Source organism: Oryctolagus cuniculus, chromosome 3 (assembly GCF_964237555.1).
Source record: "Oryctolagus cuniculus chromosome 3, mOryCun1.1, whole genome shotgun sequence".
NCBI lineage: Eukaryota > Metazoa > Chordata > Mammalia > Lagomorpha > Leporidae > Oryctolagus > Oryctolagus cuniculus.
Genome location: NC_091434.1, coordinates 61,420,915 through 61,447,721, shown reverse-complemented (window position 1 = coordinate 61,447,721; position 26,807 = coordinate 61,420,915). Strand labels below are relative to the sequence as shown.

The following is a 26,807-nucleotide window of genomic DNA, read 5'->3' as shown; positions in this document are numbered from 1 at the left end:
AATACACAGCGACTAATTCCAGCATTGTCTGCAAAAGAGACTCGCACTGACTCCAGTGGAAGTCAGCAGGATCTAAATTTAGTTTATACTCTTAGTGCACTAAAATAGCGTCAAGAAGCTCAGGAAGTCTAAAACCATCACACTCCAAGTTTCTGTCTATACTGTTAATAGCTACTTGCCAGGATCCCTGTTGCCCATGTGATTATAGCCCATTAAAAACACGATCTCTGCAAAGTCCTCCCAAGAAACAGGAAATGGAGTTCAAGGAATGACTCTAGAAAAAATAATTGGCAACACAAACATCATAATTCAGGCATTCACAAGGAATACATCTTAACTTCTACAAATAATGAAGTTTTGTGAGAAGCTTTATGAGGCTTTTTAATTGTTTACTATAAAAATTAAAATGCTTTCCCTCCAAGTTCCAGAGTTACAATGGTAAATTAGAAAAGCTAATAAACATTTTTATTTGAAAAGAAGATCTACTAATTTCCTATCATGTGCTTTGGACAAGAGTTGAACTGGGGAAGGGCAGAGCCAAGCCTATATCTGAAAACTGGAAAAGAACGATATCATGGCTTGATATCTCCATTTATCTTTTTAACCTCCCTGTACAAACAAAACAGAAACAGGCTAACCTGAAGGGCTTCAGTTTTTCCCTCTGTTTCACAGGAACTTCTGAAACAGAGTTTAAGATTTTTTTGTTTAAATGGTTTTATTTCTAAAATTTTCTTAAAGATTTATTTATTTGAGAAGTGGCGTTATAGACATAGAGGGGGTGAGACAGAGAGGTCTTCCATCTGCTGGTTCACTCCCCAAATGGCTGCATGGGCCAGAGCTAAGCTGATCCAAAGCTAGGAGCCAGGAACTTCCTCTGGATCCCCTACACAGGTCCCAGGCCATTAGCAGGGAGCTGTATCGGAAGAGGAGCAGCTGGGACAGGAACTGGCACTCATATGGGATGCCAGACCACAGATGGAGACTTAGCCCACCAGGCCACCGCACCAGCCCTGTTTTCTAAAATTTTAGCTCAAGACATTCCTAATGAGTCAAATACTCTCAAAACATACATTTAGGGCCCAGCATTGGGGTTCAGCTTATAAAACCATATGAGTACAGTTGGAGCCCCAGCTGCTCCACTTGCGATCCAGCTCCCTGCTAATGCACCTGGGAAAGCAGCAGCATATGGCCCGAGTGCTTATATCCCAGCTATCCATGTCAGAGATCCAAAAGAAACTCTTGGCTCCTGGCTTTAGCCTGGCCCAGCCCTGGGGCACTGCAGCCATGTGCGGAGTAAAACAATTAATAGAAGATCTCTCTCTTTCTCTGTCTTACCCTCCTTCCCTCTAACTCAGTCTTTCAAGTAAGTAAATCTTTTAAAAAAATACACTTGCTACATTTTGTAATCTTCTAAACAGAAACACAGAAACAGAAAAAGCAACCAAGAAAACATTCAGAATTAATGTCCTTCAGCAAGGATGATGGATACTTGTTTTTTTTTTTTTCCCCTCAAAAGGGGCCACAAAGCAAAATAACAATTTTTAAATCACAGCTTCGTAAAATCAAATGAAATAACACAGGATTTTTCTCTAGCAGAACAATGAATATTTCCTTCCACACATGACCAGGTTATTTTCCTGTGTTATATACAGTTTATATATATATATATATATATATATATATAATTATTATATGATACAAAAAATACTCCAGTCAATCTATCTCCTCACATTTGTCCTATGCGCCTCATACCTACACTCCTGTGCCTGGCTCTTTGGCAGAGTACTCACAGCCTCTCAATATATGCTCAATCCTTCTTTAGAAATATTATCATGGGGGTCAGTGCTGTGGATTAAGTGTGGATTAAGCAGCCATCTGTAACGCTGGCATCCCATGTGGGTGCCGGTTCAAGTCCCGGCTGCTCCACTTCCCATTCAGCCCCTTACTAATGGCCTGGGAAATGCAGCAGTAGATGGCCAAAGGCCTTGGGCCCCTGCTCCAATATGGGAGACCCAGATAAAGATCCTGGCTTCAGCCTGGCCCAGCCCCAGCTGTTATGACCACCTGGAGAGTGAACCAGCAGATGACAACCTCTCTCTTTGTCTCTCCCTCTCTGTCTCTGTAACTCTGCCTTTCAAATATATATATATATATATATATATATAAATCTAAAAGAAACATACCACCAACCTCTCTTGTTTTTCTTAAGCTTACTTTTTAAATTTTGGATTAACACATGATACTTGCACATTTTTAAGGGGTACGATGCCGCATTTCAGCACACATAGATAGCTTCAATCTATCATTCCAGGCAATCGGCTTTTCCATTTTGTCATCTTTTATTTGTGTTTGGAACCTACCAGTTCCTTTGCTCCACTTCTTTCTACAGAATACACCATCATCATGAGAAATGTCACCCTATGGTGCTACAAAACATGAGAACCTGTCATGTTCAGCCGACTGTGTTTTGGTACCCGTTTTCCAGTTTCCTTGGATCATCAATCTTTAGCTAGGTACATAGCTACTTGGAATAAAGCCTACATTGCCTGGCCTCTCTTGAAGCTGAGCATGGCTACTTGCAAAGTTCAGGCCATATGGGACTTTCAGGTATTTCCATAAAGGTTCAGGAAATGACTCTGTTACTTTCTTCCTGTTGCCTGCAATGTAGATAGAGTAACTGGTGCCAAAAAAGCCATATAAGATGAAGAAGTGAAATCTTTGTGCTAGAGGATGGTACAGCAACAGAAATATTCTGACACTCTGACAGCACAGACCATCATGCCAGACACTGAAGCACAACAAACTAGACTTAAATGAAAAAGAAATTATTACTTTTTTGCTTAATCCATGGTTATTTTTGGTTTTCTGTCACTATATATGACCTTAATCCAGATCAACAGAATGGGTTCTTCAGCCCCTTTGAAGGCCAGTTGTATCCTCAGCTATTCGCTCTGTGACTCTATTTTTTATATGGGATGATGAGTCTGCAAATCTTCATAGAAAATGTGAATATAAAAAAAACTGCATTGATTTCAAGATTTTTTTATACCAAAATAAGCTTATCTTTTCATTTTGTTTTTTCTACAAATGTTTTTTAAAGCACCATAATATTAAGAAAGTTTTTTTTTCTTTTTTTTTTTTTCTTTTTGACAGGCAGAGTGGACAGTGAGAGACAGAGACAGAGAGAAAGGTCTTCCTTTTGCCGTTGGTTCACCCTCCAATGGCCGCCACGGCTGGCACGCTGCGGCCAGCGCATCACACTGATCCGAGGCCAGGAGCCAGGTGCTTTTTCCTGGTCTCCCATGTGGGTACAGGGCCCAAGGACTTGGGCCATCCTCCACTGCACTCCCTGGCCACAGCAGAGAGCTGGAATGGAAGAGGGGCAACCAGGACAGAATCCAGTGCCCCGACCGGGACTAGAACCCGGTGTGCCGGCGCCACAAGGCGGAGGATTAGCCTAGTGAGCCACGACGCTGGCCAAGAAAGTTTAAGTTATGTTTTCTTGGGGAACTCTTCCAACTTAATCACTTTCACAGGAATTTCTCTTGGCATTGACCTAGGACTTACAGGCTATACATTGCTGTGTGATTCTGAACTTAAACAACATCATGAATAAAAATTGATCATTTTGAACTTATCCCACATCTCTGCAACTAGATTATAAATTCTGTAAAGTTAAATCTTTTTAGTTATTTTAAAAATATTTTTATTTGAAATATTTATGGGGGAGAAGGGAGGGGTGGGGAGACAGAGAGAGAGAGACAGATCTTCCATCTGCTGGTTCACTCCTAAGATGGCTACAATGGCCAAGGCTGGGCCAGACCAGAGCCAGGAGCCAGGAGCCTCTTCTGGGTCTCCCACTTGGTTAGCAGGGGCCTGGATGGGAAGCAGAGCAGTTGTAACTTGAACTAGTGCCCATATGGGATGCCAGCATAACAGGTGGCAGCTTTACCCTCTATGCCACAATGCCTCCATATTTTTATTTCTTTATATTCTCAAAGTGTTAGAAAAGAGCCACATATCTATCGTTAGTTTAATATATAGAAGGAGTAAAGGAAAAAAGGGGGAAAGAGAGAGGGAGAAAGAGGAAGGAGGAGGAGGAGGAGACAAAAGAGGAGATGAAGGAAGGGGAGAGGGGGAGGAAGTGGAGGAGAAGGAGAGAGGAGAGGAAGGGAAGGAAGGAGAAAAGTAGCTACGAAGACAGAGGAAGGGAAAGAGAGGGATAAAAAGAAAGAAAGGCAACCAACAAACGATTAAAAGCAACACAGGAATGATGTTTTGGCCTCAAGATATTTTCAGTAAAACTTGGGCATTTTTCAACCATGGGCATTAATGGGGTTTAAGGATCAACTGAAGCACTTATTAGTTGAACATTTCTGAATAGCACTTAGGAAAGCAGAACCTTGTGGAAGTCTGTAGGGATAGGAGGGTACTCAACCTGATAGCATAACTGCCCATGGGTTCAGAGAATAAGAATCCACTGACACCATTCAGCTGTGCCTCTTTACCAACATGATAATGCTAACGGCAGCAGCAGCAGCTGAAATGAAATGTAAGAAGCTTAGAACTGTACCAGAAGCTCAGAATGATTACCAGCTGAAACTGTCTCCTGAGTCCAAGAAAAGCAAGAGACCAAGGCCAAAGGTGCGTCTTTGAGCCAGGGTCAGCCTAGGACAGAGCTGCCCAGAGGTGCTGACAGAGACTAAGGTATTCAGTCTTCTCACTGAATTTTCCAGATTAAGTCTCTTTTCTACTAATCTGGAAAAAAATTAATTCAGAAAAGCTTTTTTTCTTTTATTTAATAAATATAAATTTCATAAGTACAACTTCTGGATTATAGCAGTTCTTCCCCCCCATACCCGCCCTCCTGCCCCCCAAACCATCCCACTTCCTCCTCCCTCTCTCATCCCATTCTTAAGATTCATTTTTAATAATCTTTATATACAGAAGATCAACTATATACTAAGTAATGATTTCAACAGTTTGCACCCACACAAAGTATAAAGTACTGTTTGAAGACTAGTTTTACCGTTAATTCTCATAGTATAACATTTAAGGACAGAGGTCCTACATGGGGAGCAAGTGCACAGTGACTCCTGTTGTTGATTTAACAATTAACACTCTTATTTATGATGTCAGTGATCACAATTCAGACAAACTTAGATATTTTACTTTCCTAATCATGGTTTATTAATCGATTTTAAACTCGTGAGTCCTTACAGTTTTAAACTGTGTATGTTTCCTATTTATGTTTTGGATACAACACCATTCTAAGACTGATTCATGATTTCTCTCCATTTTGCCTTCATTTGTTTGAAACACATGACTTTACAGTGAATTTCACTACCAATGAACCTGGCTGATGTATGGCTTCACCGTCTTTCTCACTGCCTTTAATTAAAAAAAAAAAGGCAAAACAAATAAAGTTCTGCTGGTTCTAGGAATCCAAGGTTGGCTTCAACATTCTAAAATCAATTTAATTTTACTACTTCAACAGAATAAAGGAAAAAAATCATGCCACTCTCTCAATCAATGTAGAAAAAGTACTTTAGAAAATGGAAACATTTATTCTTGACCAAAAAAATCTCACTAAACTATAAGTAAAATGAAACTTTCTTAATTTTAAACAGTGTTTCTCAATAGATAATTTGCACCATGGAAAACTAATCAGTAATAGATCAACTATAGTTATATACAGCATCTCACTTTAAAGCATATACTACATTCATTCTATTTATAGAAAATTCAAAACCAAGCAACTATACTGTAATACTAGATAGAAGTCAAGATAGAGTTATCTTTGGGAAAGAGAGTGGAGATTATTGGCTTAGGACGGAAAGAGAGAGAACTTCTGGCTGCTGGCAGTGTCCCATTTCTTCACCTGGGGAGCAGATGCTAAAGTCTATTAACTTTGTTAGAATTTATTAACCCAGATTTCCATGAAGCAAGATCCCTACCTTACACCTTACACAAAATCCACTCAACGTGGATTAAAGACTTAAATCTAGCACCCAACACCTTCAAATTATTAGAGAACATTGGAGAAACCCTGCAAGATATTGGCACCGGCAAAGATTTCCTGGAAAAGACCCCAGAAGCACAGTCAGACAAAGCCAAAATCAACTATTGGGATTGCTTCAAATTGAGAAGTTTCTGTACTGCAAAAGAAACCATCAGGAGAGTGAAGAGGCAACCGACAGAATGGGAAAAAATATTTGCAAACTACACAACAGATAAAGGATTAATAACCAGATCTACAAAGAGATCAAGAAACTCCACAAGATCAAAACCAACAACCCACTTAAGAGATGGGCCAAGGACCTCAATAGACATTTTTCAAAAGAGGAAATCCAAATGGCCAACAGACACATGAAAAAATGTTCAGGATCAATAGCAATCAGGGAAATGCAAATCAAAACCACAATGAGGTTTCACCTCACCCCGGTTAGAATGGCTCACATTCAGAAATCTACCAACAATAGATGCTGGAGAGGATGTGGGGAAAAAGGGACACCAACCCACTGTTGGTGGGAATGCAAACTGGTGAAGCCACTATGGAAGTCAGTCTGGAGATTCCTCAGAAACCTGAAGATAACCCTACCGTTCAACCAAGCCATCCCACTCCTTGGAATTTACTCAAAGGAAATTAAATTGGGAAACAAAAAAACGGACTACACCTTAATGTTTATTGCAGCTCAATTCACAATAGCTAAGACCTGGAATCAACCTAAATGTCCATCAACAGTAGACTAGATAAAGAAATCATGGGGTATGTACTCTATAGAATACTATACAGCAGTAAAAAACAATGAAATCCGGTCATTTTCAACAAAATGGAGGAATCTGGAAAACATTATGCAGAGTGAGTTCACTCTGCCAGTCCCAAAGGGACAAATATAATATGTTCTCCCTGATCGGTGACAACTAACCGAGCACCAAAAAGGAAACCTGTTGAAGTGAAATGGACACTATGGGAAACGGTGACTTGATCAGCATAGCCCTGACTGTTGATGAACTTAATACGTTATCCCTCTTAGTATTTTTTTGTTTGTTCTGCTTCATACTATTGGTTGAATTCTGTAATTAATACACAGTTATCCTTAAGTGTTGAAACTTAAATAAGTGTTGAAACTTAAGTGTTGAAACTGTTAAATATAAGAGTGGGAATAAGAGAGGGAAGAGATGTACAATTGGGGACATGCTCAAGCTGACTTGCCCCAAAAGGTAGAGTTAGAAATGTGCCAGGGGATTCCAATTCAATCCCATCAAGGTGGCATGTACCAATGCCATCTCACTAGTCCCGGTGATCAATTTCAGTTCACAATTGATCATAATGATAGGACTAAGAACCAAAGGGATCACATAAACAAGACTAGTGTCTGCAAATACTAACCGATAGAATAAAAAAGGGAGAGAATGATCCAATATGGGAATCGAGATACATGGCAGACTCATGGAATGGCAGATGTCCTAAACAGCAGTCTGGCCTCAGAATCAGCCTTTAAGGCACGCGGATTTGGCTGAAAAGCCCATGAGAGTATTTCAGGCATGGAAAACCAAGACACTTTGGCAAAAAAAAAAAAAAAAAAAAAAAAAATGACCTAAATGAAAGGTCTCTGCGAGTGAGATCCCAGTGGAAAGAACAGGTCATCAAAGAAGGAGGTACCTTTCTCTGAAGGGAGGAGAGAACTTCCACTCTGACTACGACCTTGTCTAAATATGATCAGAGTTGGTGAACTCAAAAGGCTTCCATAGCCTTGGAAACTCATGACTGGAGCATAGGGTGATTACTGACGCCATAAACAAGAGTGTCAATTTGTTAAGTCAACAACAGGAGTCACTGTGCACTTACTCCTCATGTAGGATCTCTGTCCTTAATGTGCTGTACATTGAGATTTAATGCTATAACTAGTACTCAAACAGTATTTTTCACTTTGTGTTGCTATGTGGGTGCAAACTGTTGAAATCTTTACTTAGTGTATACTAAACTGATCTTCTGTATATAAGAGAAATGAAAATGAATCTTGATGTGAATGGAAGGGGAGAGGGAGCGGGAAAGGGGAGGGTTGTGGGTGGGAGGGAAGTTATGGGGGGGAAGCCATTGTAATCTATAAGCTGTACTTTGGAGATTTATATTCATTAAATAAAAGTTAAAAAAAAAAGGAAAATGTTACCCCCCCCCCCCAAAAAAAAAGAATTCATTAAGGAAAACACTTATGGTTTAGGAGCATTTCTGAGCTAACATTATGCATCATTGTGGAGTCTATTTGAAATATTTGTCTTTTTTTACTTTAATTTTCTTTCAGTTTTTTTTTTTTTTTTGACAGGCAGAGTGGACAGTGAGAGAGAGACAGAGAGAAAGGTCTTCCCTTTTCCGTTGGTTCACCCCCCAATGGCAGCTGCGGCTGGCGCCCTGCAGCCGGCGCACCGCCCTGATCCGAAGCCAGGAGCCAGGTGCTTCTCCTGGTCTCCCATGGGGTGCAGGGCCCAAGGACTTGGGCCATCCTCCACTGCACTCCCGGGCCACAGCAGAGAGCTGGCCTGGAATGGGACAACTGGGACAGAATCTGGCGCCCCAACCGGGACTAGAACCCGGTGTGCCGGCGCCGCAAGGTGGAGGATTCGCCTAGTGAGCCATGGCGCTGGCCAATATTCATCTTTTATGAATCTTCCTCCATTCTTCACCTTCCCTGTTCTTCCTTTTTGATCCTAAGGTCTTGAGACAAAATACGTTACAATCAAGAAAAGCAGGAAGCAATACTGTGAGCAAACAGCAGTGCACGAATTATCTCAGTACTCGTACTGACTCAGTGAGAGGTAAGAAGCACTGAAAGATGTGTTTTAAAAGAACAGATAAACTGAGACTCAGAAGCGGTTACATTGTGTCCTCCAAGCTCACACATCTAGAAAGTGGCAGAGTTCACTTTAACACTTCAATTCTTGATCCATGGACTGCTGCTCCTTTATACATGCAACCATTTATAATAATGGAACAAGAATAAATTATCTACAATTCAAATAACTGGTTTTCTTAATTTGATTCTGAACATACTGAAAACTGGCACTGCTATTTTCCAGAAAGCTTGATGAGGTCAATAAAATGTTATTTTCCATTCATTTGTAATTTCCTGTGTGTCAAATAATATGTGTGAATGTTTTATACCTTCTTAAATATTGCCACAAACTTTAAAATAAGTGAACAGTATTTGGTTTGGTTGTTGTTTTCAAACTAAAGTATATTAACGTGACTGAACTGTTCAGAGGTCTTGTGTTCTGAAGCTCTCTGGTTGATTATTCCAGTCCTAGACACAGAAAGAATTGTTAGTTTCCTTTCTAGTGGCTATATAATAAAAAGAATGGAAGACCGAAACATTTTAGATAGTAGTTAGAAAAACAGATTGTAGTACTTTGATAATAAAATAATTTTATGACAATAGTCATTCTGGGTAGTTTACTCTTTGGTCCCTATAGAATATAGCTTTAAATTCCACCTGGTATTTTAAAATTGCATACCTCTGATTATAACAAGTATCGAGGAAAAGGGTTCATATGACTTAATTAACATGACCCACATTATTAGAAAAAAAATTCAGAAGTTCATAAACAATGTGTTAGCCGTCTCATCTTCGAAGGAGCGACTCGATTTAAAGGAATGGTTCAGAGGAAACAACAATGACATCCCTGCAAGCTTGTAAATTTACCCGTAAGGATATTTGTGGCAGCATAATTTGTAACAGTAAAAAAACTTTCTATAGCATAAATGTCCAATCATAAAAACTCATTAAATTACTCATGACACATTCATAAAACCAGACTCTCTGTAGCCATGAAAAATAACACTGTGAGTGAGGAGCTGTTGCAGGACGGTATGTGGCTGGGTAAATGAATAACATTCTAAGCTTATCCTCAATCAGTCCTTCTGTGTGCCTGATGCCACTGAAGGGCCTTTATGCACACGCGACAGGGTGGAGCAAGGAATCCCTGAGCCTCAGGGCTCCTGGAGCTTTCAATATATGACAGCAACAACTGATTTCTGGCAGCATTTTCCTGTATCAGCAGGACCTGTTTTCCTTGTTGTAGTGTGTCAGTTCCCCGTCACCCTCTTCTGTGACCCACTCCCTCTAAGCAGCCCAAGAACGCTGCTTTTAACTCCTGCCCCGCTTTCTGTGATGACCTCTCTGTGTCTGCGTGGAGGCTGACATGATTTGCTGGGTCTATACATCCTTCTCCCTCAGCTTCCTTCCATCTCCCACTGTTTTTATTATGACTACAAAGTAAATATACTGTTATTTTAAAAATTGATCTTTTTTATCCCTTATTGCTGATCCCTTATGTTCTGATTCCAAAGCCCTAGCAGTGGTTTCCTTGTTCATTTCCCACATTCTGGAGCCTTTTGCTTTCTTACTGTCTGTCTGCCTCTGAACCAACCCACTGACTAGAATGCAGAGTGATTACACCACAGGCCTATGTAATCGCCATCGTAGTCCTTGGATTTGTGATCATTTCACTGAGTTTTTATTCTTCCTGAATACATGAAGAGAACACACACTAACCTAGTAGCGGTCTCTAATCCTTTGTTTGTTTTTCTGTTTAATTGACTGCCCCGGGAGGCGGAGTCTGTCCTTTGGGCCTTTGAAAGTCATACCTGCGATCAGAACTCCAGTGCTGTCCAGCAGGGTCAGCCCTAAAGCGCTGGGGGCAATTGCTGACGGAGGAGCAGCCTGGTTATGGGAGATCCCAGCTTCCTTCCTGCTGTCCCTCTTGCAGAGGGTCTCCTCCTGACTTACAAACAAATCATGGCAAATAGTGAAGCGGGACAAAAGATATCTACCAAATAGTAGATATTTCATTAAAAGAAATGTCCTCCATCGCCGCACACAGACCTACGACGACACGCTGGTGGCTAACAGCTCTCTCTGAGGGGCGGAAGGAGACTACAGGGGCGGCTGTGCACATTTCATTTCTCTTATCTTTTTATGTCGAAATGTTTTATGAACAAAAGAAACATGTATTATGGTTACCATTAAAAGAATTAATGTTCATTTCACATCATTTTGGGGGCCTGTGCTGTGGCATAGTAGGTTAAGTCATCACCTGCAGTGACAGCATCCCATATGGGCACTGGTTCGAGTCCCAGATGCTCCACTTCTGATTTAGCTCCCTGCTGATGGCCTGGGACAGCAGCAGAAGACGGCCCAAGTCCTTGAGCCCCTGAACTCACCTGGGAGAAACCAAATGCAGCTCTTGGCTCTGGCTCCAGCTCGGCCCAGCCCCTGCCTTTGCAGCCATTTGGAGAGTGAACCACCAGATAGAAGAGCTCTCCTCTCTCTCTGTCTCTCCCTCCTCTGTAACTCTGCAATAAATCTTTAACATGGTTTTGGCGACTTTATCTTCAACACTGTGAATGAACCACGTTAAGGGCTTAAAATGGTGGGTTTTTTTCCCTCCTGTTTTCAGTTTTCCCTGCTTCCCAATTTCATCATCATCTTTTTTTTTTTTTTTTTTTTTTTTGTGCCATTCACATAGGAAATTCCTCTACCTTTTACTTTAAAATGAGCAGTTACTGAATTAAGGAAGAACAGTTTTCCACATTTACAGACTTTCCAGCCTCCTCACAGTAGTAATAATGAACACATACAACCTTGTTGAAAAGATCTAGGCCTCAGAGGCCTCCCATAGATTCATTGGTCTGCTAGCAGGAGCCCACATTAGGTCAAAATTATGCAAAGTGCCGTGACTATGGCTAACCATTCTAAATGTGTGTTCTGAATCACCTTTGTGCCCAGATTAGAAACAGTTCCTGGACACACAGATGCAGCATTCAGTGCACGGTAGACCACAGCTGGGCTGCTGCTTCCATTTTAACTTGTTTAGGTAAACACCTGACATCCTTGTTCTCTGCTCAGCCACCAATAACAAGAAACGCTATGCACGTCATACCAAAATAGGAGTTGGGGGACTGAAATCCACCTTCTAACCTTGCCCCCCTTTAAAAGGTAAACATAAAATGTTCATGTGCTACCATTATGTGGTTTAACAAAGAGGAAGGCATTCCCTCTTACATTTATCCACAAATGCCACGGCCTCAACCATTTATGCTCACAGCTACCTCCTATATGAACGAGGAAGGTAGAAAAAACAATGCTCATGCAAAGGTTGCCTGTCAAAGAACATCTCAATCAACAGTGAAGCAACAGATCACTCTTCCTAACAGCGTGACAGACACACCACACCTCATTTCAAACATTCATTGGTGCTTTGAGCAAAAGATACTCCCTGGCTCATCCACAGAATAACCTCCTTCCACAAGGGATGGCCAAGAATGCCAAGGCAATCAGCTTTCCCTGAAGATTCAGGAAACGTAAATAAATACCAAATGCAAGTTTATTTTCTGAATTAAAATTTTAAGCACTTTAAGGGAAATGGCAATACTGAAAGTAATTTAACATCTTCTGAGATAATTCAAAATGCTTAACTCATTTAATATAATTATCTCTTAACATTGTTATATGGTCTCTGTTTTCCTAGTGCTCTTTAAAAAGGACAAAGTACCTCTGCTTTTTACCATAATTTTCCCCTTGTCTATACATAATTGAAGAGTTTTCTATCAGAAAAATTGAAAAAAGGATAATTACTGCTCTGGGGTTTTTAGCCAACTATGAACTTGGGAATTAGAGTTTCTGGCCTTGCTTAGTGAAAAGTGGCTGAATTAAATTTTCTTCATCTAACGAGTATCCATCTTTTTTTTTTTTTTCTTTTGGTAAAAAGTTTCTCAGAGAAGCTCTTCATAGCCACTGGCAAAGCCCGTAACTCTACTACTGAGACAATGAGATCTGTTTTCCAGCTCATCAGTCTTCATTCTCCAGACAGATACAACTGTTTGAAGAGTTGCAATTACATTATCCCTTGATGCTTCTTTAGCCTCCACATTTGACTGATCCCACAGTTAACAATTAAAAGGCCAAAGGAATTGAGGATTAATTTTTATCTCTAATAATAAAATGTTCATTGTATTGAATTCCTTGGCATCAGCATCATTGCCTTCCTAATTAAAAATACCCTAGTTACATAATCTTGCAGAAGGAGAAATGGAAGTCATGACCTGTTCCTAGACTACAGATTGAGTATAGAGAGTGCAATCATCCTGTCTGTATGGACAGCACAATTTCGATTACTCACAAATGAGTACATTTAAAGTGTCCAGCACAGGGCCCAACATACAGCACATGCCCTGCACATACCAGTTCTCTCTTCTCCTTTGATGGGCTTAGCCCATAGAGCTAAAACTTAATCTACCTCTGGATGTTAAACACCACATGTTTTTGGAAAGCAAACTATGTTTAGTAAAAAAGTAATTCTGATACGATTCCAGACAAAATGTAGATATCGAGGATAGACCACACATACCATCACACATATTTTCCGTTAGCTGGCACCAACGGCCAGCAGGTCCTAGTGTAGACAGCATGGAAGACACCCACCTAGCTGGCCTCTGGCAATCACAAAGGGAGTAGAGCCCAGCTCCTCTCCTTTTTCCCTTTCAGCACCATCTCTCCCTTCACACACATGCACTTCCTTTCACTTGCTCACTTGAATCAAAGGTCATTAGGAAAAACCTTCAGCTAATGTGGTAGTATAGCATACAAACCTATTTACATAAATATGCACCCTTCCCTTTATTTAGTGCTGATATCATCATGTTACCTTGTGTTAAGGTCAGTTCTGCTCAGGTTGTTGTCTCTCACAACAGCTCCAGTGAGAAACATCTACTCCCTCACCTTGTGGAGGTTCTGATCCCATGAGCATCCTTAGTGACGGGGAATCTAAGTTATTCACACACAGACACAGCAGCAGCGCTGAGGTGTGATGTGAGGACCACTCCTCCAGGAAACACTGCCCCACGCTGTGAGCTTCTGGAAAACCTCAGAATCTGCATTCTGAGTGCTTGACACAGTGCCCCAAATGTTATAAAAATTCAGTGAAGGTGATACTTAGATGTTAGGCTGGAAAAGGGAGGATTTATAATAAAAGTTGACTTAAGGAAAAGAATCTGTGTTGCACCAACTGTTCTTTGATAGACTTGAATCCCTGAGTCTCAACTTCACTGGCAGAGTTAGAGGCTGTAGGAGAGGCACAGGGGTAAAGGACTGGACGACTGGCTGGGAGACAGGGCAAGGTTTGAGTGTGTGATTTAGGACAGCTTTCCTTGATTCCCAAAGCATGATTCTCCCAACTAGTGCTCCCCACACACCAGGAAAGAAACAGAAATAACCAAACACTTCATGAAATCATGTCAGAAGTATGTGTCCAAAATATTCCAACATTTAAAATTCTCCTACTCTACTAAAACTGAATGCCTTTCTCCAACAAGACTGAACTTCTGTTTGGAAATCTGCGTCTCAGGCAATCACCTGAAGCCTACAGGACAGTTAATCTGTGGGCTTCTGAGAACTATTTCACAACTTACTCACGTGTGTCAATTCTCTCTTGAGGCAACTGACTAGGCAAGCCAAAATTTATACTGTCTCATCAAGATACATCCACATTCTATTCATTTCAGAATCTGTAGGATAATTTCAATGACAGAACCCACCTTCCACAGAGTTATCACAGCCATACTTTAAAGCCATGCAGGAAACTTCCCTCGCTTCTTCATACGCTATGCTTTGGCATGTTGAAGAACCATCAAAAATGCCCAGGGATGTCCGAGTGTCCTGTTAGCACTAAACAGGAGTCAGTTGTGAAGGAAATGATTAAACTATCGGAAACTCCTTCGGCAGAAGATGATCTTGACTAGATTCTCTTTAAAAGAATGATTTGAATCTTCAGTATCATCCAAATCCAAGAATAGGCCAATTAATAAACATCACCTTGGTTGTAAGCCATCTTTTAGTTCCTGGTTCCCAGAGTCACCCACTATTTGTGATTCTCCTGAATCACATAATAAATCACCTATTTCTCTGTTGCAAAATTGTGGGCACTGCCTCTCTGGCTCCAGCCCAGCTTCAGTAACTGATCTGCATTACTTCAACCAGTACCAGAGTTGGTCCTGCCAACTCTTTCTCACGTATTACAAATAACCTTCCTGCTGAATAATCTAGAATCATCCAGCTGCTAATTGAGAAGCTAATACGGTCATATTAACGTTAGGTGCCTGGTTCGTAATGTTATAAAGTAGGCGTCATGGGGTTACTGAGCAATGATTCAGAGGGCAGCTACAGAGTTAGATGGACCTGGGTTTCAGCTGTGGCTCTGATGTGTAGGAGCGCTCTGGCCAGCAAGTTGCCCAAGCCTCCTATGAATCTCAGAATCCTCACTCATTAAGTGATGGTAACAAAACTTCTATCTCATTGGGTTTTTATTAAAATTTAAAATGAGACTTGCATGATAGTTACCCAAAGGACCGGTAAAAGAGTTTTTTCAACTGCTGAGAGATACCCTACTAATATTAGTTATGAAAAGGGCACACACACTTTAGAATTATAACGAGTTCTAATCATAGATCTGTGTTTTAACTTATTCATCTGTAACGCAGGGCTGGTGCCACCTACCCTACAGATTTGGTGTGAACACTAGGAAGAATTTTCTCATCCTCTGTCTAAGGGCTCTGACTCTGCCAGTAACGTCTTTCCCTTCTCTGCCCTCCGGTTCTGTTGCCAGGCAAGTTCACCAGAACATTTGTGGTCCTGAAATGAAAGAAAGGGGAAGGAGTAGAGAGTAAGGAAGGGCAGGGGTTTGGGGAAGATAAGAACTGAAGGGTGCACCTAGAAATAGAAGTACTAAGAAGGATAAAGGGAATTTCCTGGAATGCTGTTTCCTTTATTCCCGTCAGAAATATTCAAGGAAAGTAAAAACCGCTTTATTTAAAAAGGAAAGAAAAGGCTCTCTCATTGTTGGACTATGTTCTCTGAGCGCCAGTGCTCTGAAGCTGTGCCAAATGTGTCTTGGACTCCACTGCATAATAAATATTTGGGACTTTGGGGACTTCTACTATTCCTGCAACAGATTTGCCACAGGATACTTAATATCCACATTTTTAGCATTTTTGAGAATACAGTGCATTGTTATTAACTACAATCATCATGTTTCACAATAGGTCTCTCTGAAATATTCCTTCCTTCTAAGTGAAGTTTTGTATTCTTTAAGCAAACATCTTCTAAAGCCTCCCTCACCCAGAAGCTCTAGCCCCTGGGAACCATAATAAACACATATAACTTTATCTGCCAATTAAGAAAAAAGATTAGATTTTTTAAAAAATATACTTTGTAGTTCCAATTTCTTGCATTTTATTGTAACAATTAACCTATTAAGATACACTGAATATGAGCATGTGAAGAGAATTCTTCTTATGCTTTCAGGTGATAAGATGTATATGAAATTGCCCCAAACTCAGTGAGGTTCCATTCCATATGTGCAGAGTCCTATGTCAGTAACTATACTTCAGTGCATAAGCAAATAAACAGAATTACTGAGAAAGAAATGTCATGGGAAATCAGCATTGTCACGGACACAAAGTCTTCTTAATGTCCCAGAAGCATGTCATTGGGAGAGATACTTCTAGGACTTGAACACTATGAAGTATGGTGAGCAGATAAGCACTTCGCTGACAGTGTGACAGGTACAATGCGTGAACCCAGGAAGGACATCTTAGTGAGACCTGCACCAGAGGATGCATCCTTCTATGGACTGGGAAACAGAGGCAGGAAACACCAGGAGTTCAGCAGAAACAGAGTCCTAGGCAGCTGGGTGCAGAGCAGGGCACACAGGGAACAGCAGCATGAGAGAGCAGCTGGGAGGGACAAGGAAGAACACGGACAAGAATGCAGAGAAGGGAAAGTAAGTGCACTGGGCTACACAGACAAGGCAGTGAGGCCCTATGCAACGGACAGTCTCTACCCTGAGGTGCGCCCATGAGACTGACCTTCAGGGATTCTATCTCTTCCATCTCTTAACCCTGCTCAGAACTTTGAAAATATTCCCTTCATTAAACTCTCATCATTTATTCTAGGAAGTCATCTGCCATATGTCCAGACACCAACCAACAGACTCATGTAAAGTGCTAACTGCACAATGAGAAAAGGAAAAGAGGGCCTGTGTTCCCCTCCTGAAGGAGGCAGAGGAGAAGAAAAAAAAATATGTGAGAACTAAGACATCAGACTAACAATCTTGGGTTAGAGGATATTGATTATCCTCATGTAAACTCAAAGCTAGATTCATGGTAATATGACACATTCGGAATGAGTTCCACAGACAATTTTTTTGAGGGGATGAGATACAGCAACACAAGTTTTGAAGAATCCTATTATTCTGAGTTGATACTCAATGTGGCACAACAGAAACACTTGAGATCAAATCCCACTTTCACCACTTACTCTCTCGAGTTGCTTATTTTTTTCTGTGTCTCAAAGTTCCCATCTGAAAACCAGGACCCACAAAACCTTCTTCACAGGATTCTGATGAGAGTGTGGATATGGATATGAGCTTGCTCAAAGTAACATTTTAACAAATGACAGTTGTACGTCATCAAATTCTTTCTCACCACAAGCCTCATCTTAAAATTCTCAAAAAAAAAAATTGTTACTTTATCAGAAGTGCCTAAATCTGGGTGAGCCCAATCAGCCCCCTTAGCAGTGATTTAGGTCTAGACAAACAAAGACTTCTCCGGTCCACTCCACCTGCACCCACCTTGCTGGCCGGAAGGCTGCAGCTTGAGAGACTCTAGCAGTCAGCACGGCTGGTATAGCTCCCTTTGGTGAAAAATGAGCTCTCAAGTGTTTTCTTTCTTTTCAGGAACATATTCTAAGTCACATCAAACTGTGCTTCATGCCACACTTTAAATCCTGAAGCTATTAATCATTTGAAGTCCTAAGAATTACCTGTGAAGAGTCTAATAAACAAGCAGTATAGGACACTCAAACACTAATAGGACTCAAAACCCCACTTTCAAAGTCTTACCTATTTTTGTACCATATTTTCCAGAGCTACCATTCTTGAGAAGTTTGCTCAAGGTCTGCTATGTGACATAAAAATGAAACAGCCACAGCAAATATATTTATGAACAAACACCTAAAGGTCATTCTGCTCTTTAGCATGTCTATCTTTTTCCATGCCATGATCTTCAACACTACCACACCTCCATCCCCTCACTCAGTAAGTACCGAGGGCCTGCACTGATCTCAATTATTGGCGAAACTGTGGGGAACAAAGTACACATCCTGACGAAGCTTGTGTTCTAAGTATGAGGTTGATGAAGCTTAATGCACTGTCCACATCTTAGCTGTCACTATCTATTAAAAAGCACCAAATTTTCAATGAGTCTACTGCTACATAAGTTTCCCAAATAAAAGTGCATTTCAGGTCAACAAATAATTTTTAGTATAAAATGTCATATGGTGCCTGACAAGAGATGTCCATTAAACATAATTATACTAAAATTATTTTTGTTGGTGATCTGAAATTCAAATTGAACTGGACACTCTTTTTATTTGCTATATCTGGTAATGCTCAAAATGTCACTGCTCTGCTCCCTACTGAGTGACTGTGCACATAGTTTAGCTTTTGTGGACCTCAGTCTGCTCATAGGCAAGTATAAAATGGGGGGGGGGGGTCCAAGGGACATTCCAGGTCCCCTACAAATCCTTAGTTCCAGTTCTTCCCTGAGCAGGTCTTGTCACCACATACATCCCTTCTGTCTCCTCCATCCTTTGCATAGACTTTAAAACTGGCTATTGGCCGGCGCCGTGGCTCACTAGGCTAATCCTCCGCCTTGCAGCGCGGCACACCGGGTTCTAGTCCCGGTCGGGGCGCCGGATTCTGTCCCGGTTGCCCCTTTTCCAGGCCAGCTCTCTGCTATGGCCCGGGAGGGCAGTGGAGGATGGCCCAAGTGCTTGGGCCCTGTACCCGCATGGGAGACCAGGAGAAGCACCTGGCTCCTGGCTCTGGATCAGCGCGATGCGCTGGCTGCAGCGCGCCAACCGTGGTGGCCATTGGAGGGTGAACCAATGGCAAAAAGGAAGACCTGTCTCTCTGTCTCTCTCTCTCTCACTGTCCACTCTGCCTGTCCAAAACAAAAAAACAAAACAAACAAACAAACAAAAAAAACCTGGCTGTCCATTACTGCTACAAGCTCTTCTTTCCTCAGCGCACCTTGTTGATAATCTTGATCAGTCCTGTTTTGCCCAAGGCTATCAGATTAATTCTAAGTGCCTCAGGTTTGAGTACCACTTCACATTATGACATGCTTTGGTTTCAGGTGCATCACTGCATTTTGATACATGTATTTCTTTCTTACTTTCCAAGTAAAAACTTGCTGCTAACATTGTCTTTCATGTCTCTATGTAAATACAGTTTCTCATTTACTTGTCCCAACATTAGCAACCTTCTGAGAGATCTTCTCTCAAATAAAACAAGCCTATTTTCAGCAGAAGATTTTCCAGGGATCCTGACCCTATCAATTATCCACAGTTATTGCCCTTCCCCCTGTGCCTGCTGGAGCTTCCTCCACACCTTTTTGTTCCCAGATAGAACTACGTGCCTCCTCCCATGCTCAGCCAGTTTTCTGGTCTTCCGTCTTGAGTGTCCTGAGGGGTCCTGGAGCCGGGACCATGTGAATGCTGGAGACTCAGTGTGGTCCCTGTACCAACAGCATCATCTCCTGGGAGCTTTTTAGAAAGTACATTCTTGGTCTCTGCTTAGGAGCTACTGATCAGAACCTGCCTTTTTAAGTTTGAGATGTACCTGTTCAGAACACCTCTTGTCAGGCACAATTTTGGCATTATTTCCCCTGAGAAATATAGGGGTACATAATGTGGTCCATATTCATTAAGGTATCCCAAGAGAAGTCTCCTAACCTTTTCAACCAAGGCACACCTGCAAGATAACATACTTGAGAACGGAGGCTCACCTCCAGTAGTGACTCTTCCCACCCACCCCTCACTCCATTGGTGAGGCACTCCCAGTACCCTCAGGTTTCCTGGATAATAGCTGTGAGGAGGGCAAGAAACACAGCCATCATGTCTCAACTTCTAACTGTTCTCTACTTGAATGAGCACCAGGGAAACATGAATTATGATCTTCCATCCCTTATAGGCTCTCTCTTATGAACAAGTAAATTGACTCATCTTGGAAATGGAGAGAATAATACAATAATGAATTCTGATACAGAGATGTTTAATGAATAATTTAAAAGCACTTTACAATTTCAAAGTTCTCATAGCTTGGTAACTAATAAAAACAATTTAGAGTTTCATTAGCTACGCTTTTTTAAAAAATTTGTGCTTTGTTCCATAGAGCTATTCCCCAAAATGATAACAGTGTAGCATCATTCTAAGTACTTTCTATGAAAAAATCACTAGGAGAAAAATATTGACAGGACCAAGACAGAGTAACTTTCTAACTTGGTAGACAGACATTTGGCTCCTATGTCTCCAAAGGATTAAAAAAAAAAAAAAAAGTGAAGTAACCAGGTCTTTGTCTGACTGTAATATCAATCTTTGGATTGTAAGATATCAAAAGACAAAAAGAATTCTGCTTTATACTGAACTCTTAAATAACAGGAATTTTCAGGATTAAAAATAAAAACACAGTGCCTTTTTTCTCATGATAGGAGCAATGCCATCAAAAGTATAAGGGGCCCAATTAAGTATGAAGCCTAATAACACCAATGAAAAGATTGGTGGACTCATTTACATTCAAATATAGAAAACTACTTTCGGGGCCAGCACTGTGGTGCAGTGAGAGAGGCTGCCACCTGCAGTGTGACATCCCATGTGGGCACTGGTTGAGTCCCCGCTGCTCCATTTCCAGTCCAGCTTGGGAAAGCAGTGGAAGATGGCCCAAGTCCTTGGGCCTCTGCACCCGCTGTGGGAGACTTGGAGGAAGCTCCAGGCTCCCGATTTCAGATCGGCCCAGCTCTGGCCATTGCACCCATTTGGGGAGTGAACCAGAGGATGGATGACATCTTTCTCTCTGCCTTTGCCTCTCGTTGACTGCCTTTCAGATAAATAAATCAATTAAAAAAAAAAAAAGAAAACTACTTTGGTACTACATTCAAGGGTCAAAACTCAAAGAAACATCCAATTATTGTTAGGAGAGATAAATGGAGAAGCAATTCTTAAAGATTCAAATTCACTGCACTATTAAATTCTACACAGAAGTTTCCCATATATCATTGTCAACTCATAACTAAGCTGACCTGATAGCTAACTCACAGCCACAGAGATTTTAAAAAATCAGGTCTATAATTCAACACCACATCTTATTCAGTTATACAGTTAGGATGGCGAGGCTTTCATCCTTAAAACAGGTGGAGTGATCATAAATCTACAGCCAGACTATCGAGAGCTTGGCTGCACTTAACACTTTTTGTTTTATTACTGTGGACTTAACATCACTGAAGTGGCTGTGTGAATATGAGCCGCTAATTTTAGCAAGTTAGGAAATTCTCGTGCAAAAGATACATTTAATTCTTCAAGATAAAATAGAAAATTGCCCATGAACTGATATTTTAAAGTTAACAGACACTGTACTCAGCATGTAGATGTGTAACCACAGTTTTGTTTCGAGAGCAGGAACCAAATCAAACATTCTTGGAATGGAAGAGAGATTGGACTTGGAGGCTTCATGGCACAGCTACAGGATCTTGAAAGAAGAGCTTTAGTTTATCATCTTGCTCTTTGACTCATTCTTTAAAAAAAAAAAAAAAAAAAAAAAGGAAAAACATTCTACTTCTTCGGTCCCATGATACTTGTTTTTACGTGGCTAATATGGGTTGGTTAACTGTGACACTCCTGAGATCATGACTAGCGCTATGATGCTTCCCTAGCTCTGAGAGTTTTATTCCACTGACTGTACCTCAAACTAGGGAGACCACATAATTTTTGTCCAACCACAAACATTTCTGAGTGTGGAAGTGCCTGCCTAAATCATACTTGAAAATTAGCTATAAATGGATCAAAGACCTAAATGAATGAGCTAAAATTATAAAAGCATTAAAAGAAAACATTGGGATAAATTTTCATTATTTTGGATTTGGTAGAAGATTCTTAGATATGACACCAATTGAATGAGAAACAAACGAAAAAAGAAATTGGATTTTAGCAAAATTTTTTAAATTTATGTTTTAAAGGACATCAAGTGAAGACAACCCATAAAATTGGAGAAAATATCCCCAAATTATCTATAAGAAACTTGTATCTATACAGATATTATTAATATTTATAACTCAATAAAAAGATTAAATTTAAAATGGACAATGGACTTAAACAACATTTCTCCAAGAAAAATACACAAAAGGCCAATAAGCACCTAAAAAAATGCATGATATCATCAGTTACCAGGGAAATGCAACTTAAAATCACAATGAGATACCACTTCACATACACTAAGATGTCCAGAATCAAGTGCTGATGAGTATATGGAGAATCAGATACTTCAAATACTGTAAGTATGAATGCAAAACAGAACTTTAGGAAACAACCTTAGTTTCTTTAATAATTAATCATAGAGTTATCATATGACTCAGTTATTCTAGTACTAGCTAAATCCATATCCAAGGGAAACTAAAACATAGGCATATAAGAAAACTTGTACATGAATGCTTATAGCAACATTATTTGTAAGAGCAAAACAGTGCAAATAACAGAGAAATAGTTAAACAAAATGTGGTACATATAGACAATGGAATACTATTCAGCCATAAAAACAGAAATTCTGATAATATGTTACAACATGGATGTTGACAAAATTATGCTAGGTGAAAGACGTCAGTCTCCAAAGACCATAAAGTATATTACTGCATTCATATGAAAGTCCAGAATAGGGAAATCTACAGACACACAAGGTAGATTAGTGATCCTTCAGTGATGGAGGTGTCATGAGGAAGGTGAACAGTAAAACAGAAGATGAGAGCTAAAGGCTACATGGTGGTTGTGTGGTTTTGTTTTGTTTTGGTTTTTTTTTTTTTTGGTACAAAAATGCCCTACACTTGGCTAAAACCACCCAATGGTGTGGTATGTCAATTTCTTTTTTTTATTTTATTTATTTATTTATTTATATATATTTTTTTGACAGGCAGAGTGGACAGTGAGAGAGAGACAGAGAGAAAGGTCTTCCTTTTGCCGTTGGTCAATTTCTAAATGTAATAATTCACTAAATCTTTTAAAAAAGAAAAATATATGCTGACTCAGTAGACACAAACTGAGATTACACTTGGCAAATACTGATGCATTGTGACTCACCTCTAATCTCACCCACTCAACTGACTCAACTCACTCTTGCAGAATAGGACTGGTGAAAGTCTCACCAGTTCTACACTTAAGCTGAAACTGTTTTGTAAGCACAGGTCGAAAGGAAGTGGGTGGGGAAATTTTTCAAGTAGAAAGAAAGAGCTTTGAGTTATGTAGTGATATTCTCATGTATAGTAGCATCTAAACTACTGCTCAATAGGCTGTGGGTCAACAGGACTGGCCGGTAAAAGCACTGACAAGCAGACGAAGCATGTGCTTACAGCACCTGCAAAGCCAGGGCTTCCCAAAGCAGCTCAGCTTCAATGAAATTTTGAAGAATTTTTAATTTTAAAAACTACAGAAAGCAGCTGTTTTTATCTCAGCTAAATATTATGTACATACAGTCATCATTCAGCACCCAACAGGGATTGACTTTCAAATCCCTAAGGACATCAAAATCTATGATGCTCAAGTCCTTTGTGTAAAATGACACAGTATACATCCTCCTGTATTCATACCCAGATTACTTATAAAGCACAATACAATCTAAATGCTATGCAAAGAGTTGTTACATCGTATTGTTTAGGGAATAATGACAAGAAGAATAATCTGCACAAGTTCAATGCAGATGCAATGTTTTTCTGGACATATTCAATCTGCAGTTAGTTGAATCTACAGTCACAGAATCCATGCATATGGAGGACTGACTATACCATTTGAAATCAGAAGGACTCAACTTTTAGGTTTTGAAAGCTTAATATAACTCATTTTAATTATAATATCATTGGTGCTAGGACCGTCTACAGTTATCAATCAAGTCCTATGAAAAAAGAAAGATAGATAACAGTAGTCAAGCAAAATGCTCTAGCTTAGCACAGGCACAGACAGAAGGGTCACAGCAAGGACCAGGGAGAACCAAAGACCAAAACAGCATTCCCCACCTACACTGTTCCTCTCACTGAAAGAACTGGGTACTTTCAAGAATCTCTAGGTCCTGAGGAATCTCCAATTACCTGGAATTAAATTTGTCACTATCTTGGAGTCAGATTTAATTTTTTTATTAAAATGAACATATGTGCCATTTTTTGGCTCAACTTATTTTGTGGAATTCACAAAATTCTTATATACCCATCTAACTAAAACAATACACTAGGCCTTTTGGTTTCTTTGACATACAGCTGGAGACCAGAATATAATATTCCTAGATGAAGCCAAGATGGCAACTGAGTGAGAAGTTCCAGTGACCACCTCCCTCCACAGACACCTATGTGAGCAGCCAAAGACCCACCAACTGACATTCACAAGAGCTGCAGAAGGCAGATGAGAGATCCCAGAACCTTGTCTTATAGTCATAAGCAAAGCTGCACTGAAGAAACCAAGAAGAAAACAGACTCACATTTCATCCCTCCCCCAGCTCCAAGGAGCACAGAGTGAAGAGGCACCACTTGTATCAGAGAGAGAATGAACTGAACCTCAGTACCAGGCCCACTGCAAAAAACAAAAACAAATCAGAAGAGCCCCTGTCCCCAGGCCTTTACACATAACGTGAGAATTTGGAGTCTCTAAAGGCAGGCAGTTTCTACCACCCATTCACCAAGGACTGACAGAAAGTGAAACCCCCACCCTATGGAGAGGCACAGAGAAGAGCTTAGGCCTGTGCCTTGGAGCTCAAAGTCAGGCTAATATGTTGAGATTCAGCGCCTGCTAAAGCCCAAAGACCTCTACTACCCCACAGTGCTCGCAGACTGAAGCTCTAGTGTTCTTCTGGGTTAGACTCGTTTGGCCTGCATTACTGCCAGCCTTGGATTGGCCTGGAGGAAGCCCAACAAAATTCAACAGAACACAGAGAAACAACTCCATATTTTAACAGATTTCATGGGGAAATGGAAGTAACTAAACAAAATCAAGAAGAAATCTTTCAGTTTAAAAATACACTAAGTGAAACTAAAGACACAATAGAAAGTATCAGTAGTAGGATAAATCAAATAAGAGAAAGAATCAGTGAGCTTAAAAAGAGGCTACTTGAAAACATACAGTTGGAAGAGATAAAAAAAAAAGAATCAAGAAGAATGAAGAAAGCTTACAGGAATATATGGGATGGCATGAAATAAGCAAATATTTGAATTGTTAGGATTCAAGAGGTACCTGAGAATGCCAAGGGGGTGGAAAGCATATTCACAGAAATGATGTCAGAAAACTTCCCAAATCTAAAAACAATAGTCCACCAAGATTACTGTGTCCAACAAAGCCATCCCTCAGATATGAGGGAGAGAAAGAGACATTCCCAAAAACAAGCTGAGAGCATTTATCATCACCAAACCTATGATACAAGAAATGTTAAAGGGAGTTCCTTAAACTGAAAGAGATGCTCACAAGTGTGAAGGCAATGTCAGAAAGTAAAAAAAAAAAAAAAAAAAAACTCACTGGTAAGCGTAACTATACCAACAAATTAAGGGTGCTTAACTACTGCAAACATGGTTTGTAAACCATTTATATCTTTACTGTGAAGTAAAAGACTATAATTACTACACTGAGATGTTAAGAGACAGGCAATACAGATAAAGGTCTAACTAAGGTAACATCAAAAATTCCAAACGTGGAGAACAGAACACAATGTAGAGTTCTTTATTAGGATTTCTTATCTTTTTGTTATTATTATCCCTTTTACTCTTTGTATCATCAGTATTAAGCTGCTATCATTTTAAGATAGTTAGTTACAGCCAAAACAATTTTTTTGCAAGATTCACGGTAACCACAAAGAAAAACCTATATATGGACTTAGCAAAAATAGCAAGGAATCAAAGTGAACCACTAGGGGAAAAATCACTTAACCACAAATGAAGACTATAATTTAGGGGAAAAAAAAGAAAAGAACTACAACAAAAACACAAAAAATGTATCAAAATGTCAGTAGTAAGAATTTACCAATTGGTAATTACCTTAAATGTCAATGGACTAAATTCTCCAATTAAAAGACACGGAAGGACCAAATGGATTGAAAAACAGAACCCAAATATATGCAGCTTTTAAGAAACTCACTTCACTTGTAAGAACTCACACAGACTAAAGGTATGGAAAAAGATATGCCATGCAAATGGAATCTATCAAATGAAACAAATTTTAAATCAAAATCAGTAAAAAAAGAGACCATGAAAAGTCATTATATAAAGGATTCAATAAAGAAAGAAATAACATTTGTATATATATGCATCCAAATGCATAAAATAAATATTAACAGACCTAAATGGAGAGAGATGCATCAATACAATAATATTGGGGGATTTTAACATTCTACTTTCAGAAATGTACAGATAATTTAGGCAGAAAATGAACAAAGAAATGGCAAAGTTATATTACATCCCACTCAACTGGACCTTAAAGACATCTACAGAAATTTCCAATAGCTTTAGAATATACATTCTTCTCAACAACACACAGAATATTTTTCCTGATGGATCATATGATAGGACACAAAATAAGTCTCAACAAATTTTAAAGTATGGAAAATATATTGAGTATCTTTTCTCACCAAAATGTAATAAAGTAGAAATTAACAAGAAAAATAAACTATACCAACTCATG

At 39.9% G+C, this 26,807-nt stretch overlaps 1 protein-coding gene across 11 annotated transcripts in view; it reads right to left on the bottom strand.

Annotated features, from left to right (window-relative positions):
• ZNF385B (zinc finger protein 385B) overlaps positions 1–26,807 on the bottom strand; it is a 473,021-nt gene that overhangs the window by 247,593 nt on the left and 198,621 nt on the right. Inside the window, exon 1 of one of the 11 annotated variants that reach the window (XM_008258799.4) lies at positions 14,594–18,864. The exons of the other annotated variants lie outside the window; for them this stretch is intronic. Coding sequence (XP_008257021.2) covers positions 14,594–14,630 — 37 coding nt within the window. The 5' untranslated portion in view covers positions 14,631–18,864. Of the gene's footprint in view, positions 1–14,593; positions 18,865–26,807 lie in introns of those variants that run through there. 11 annotated transcript variants of the gene reach the window in all.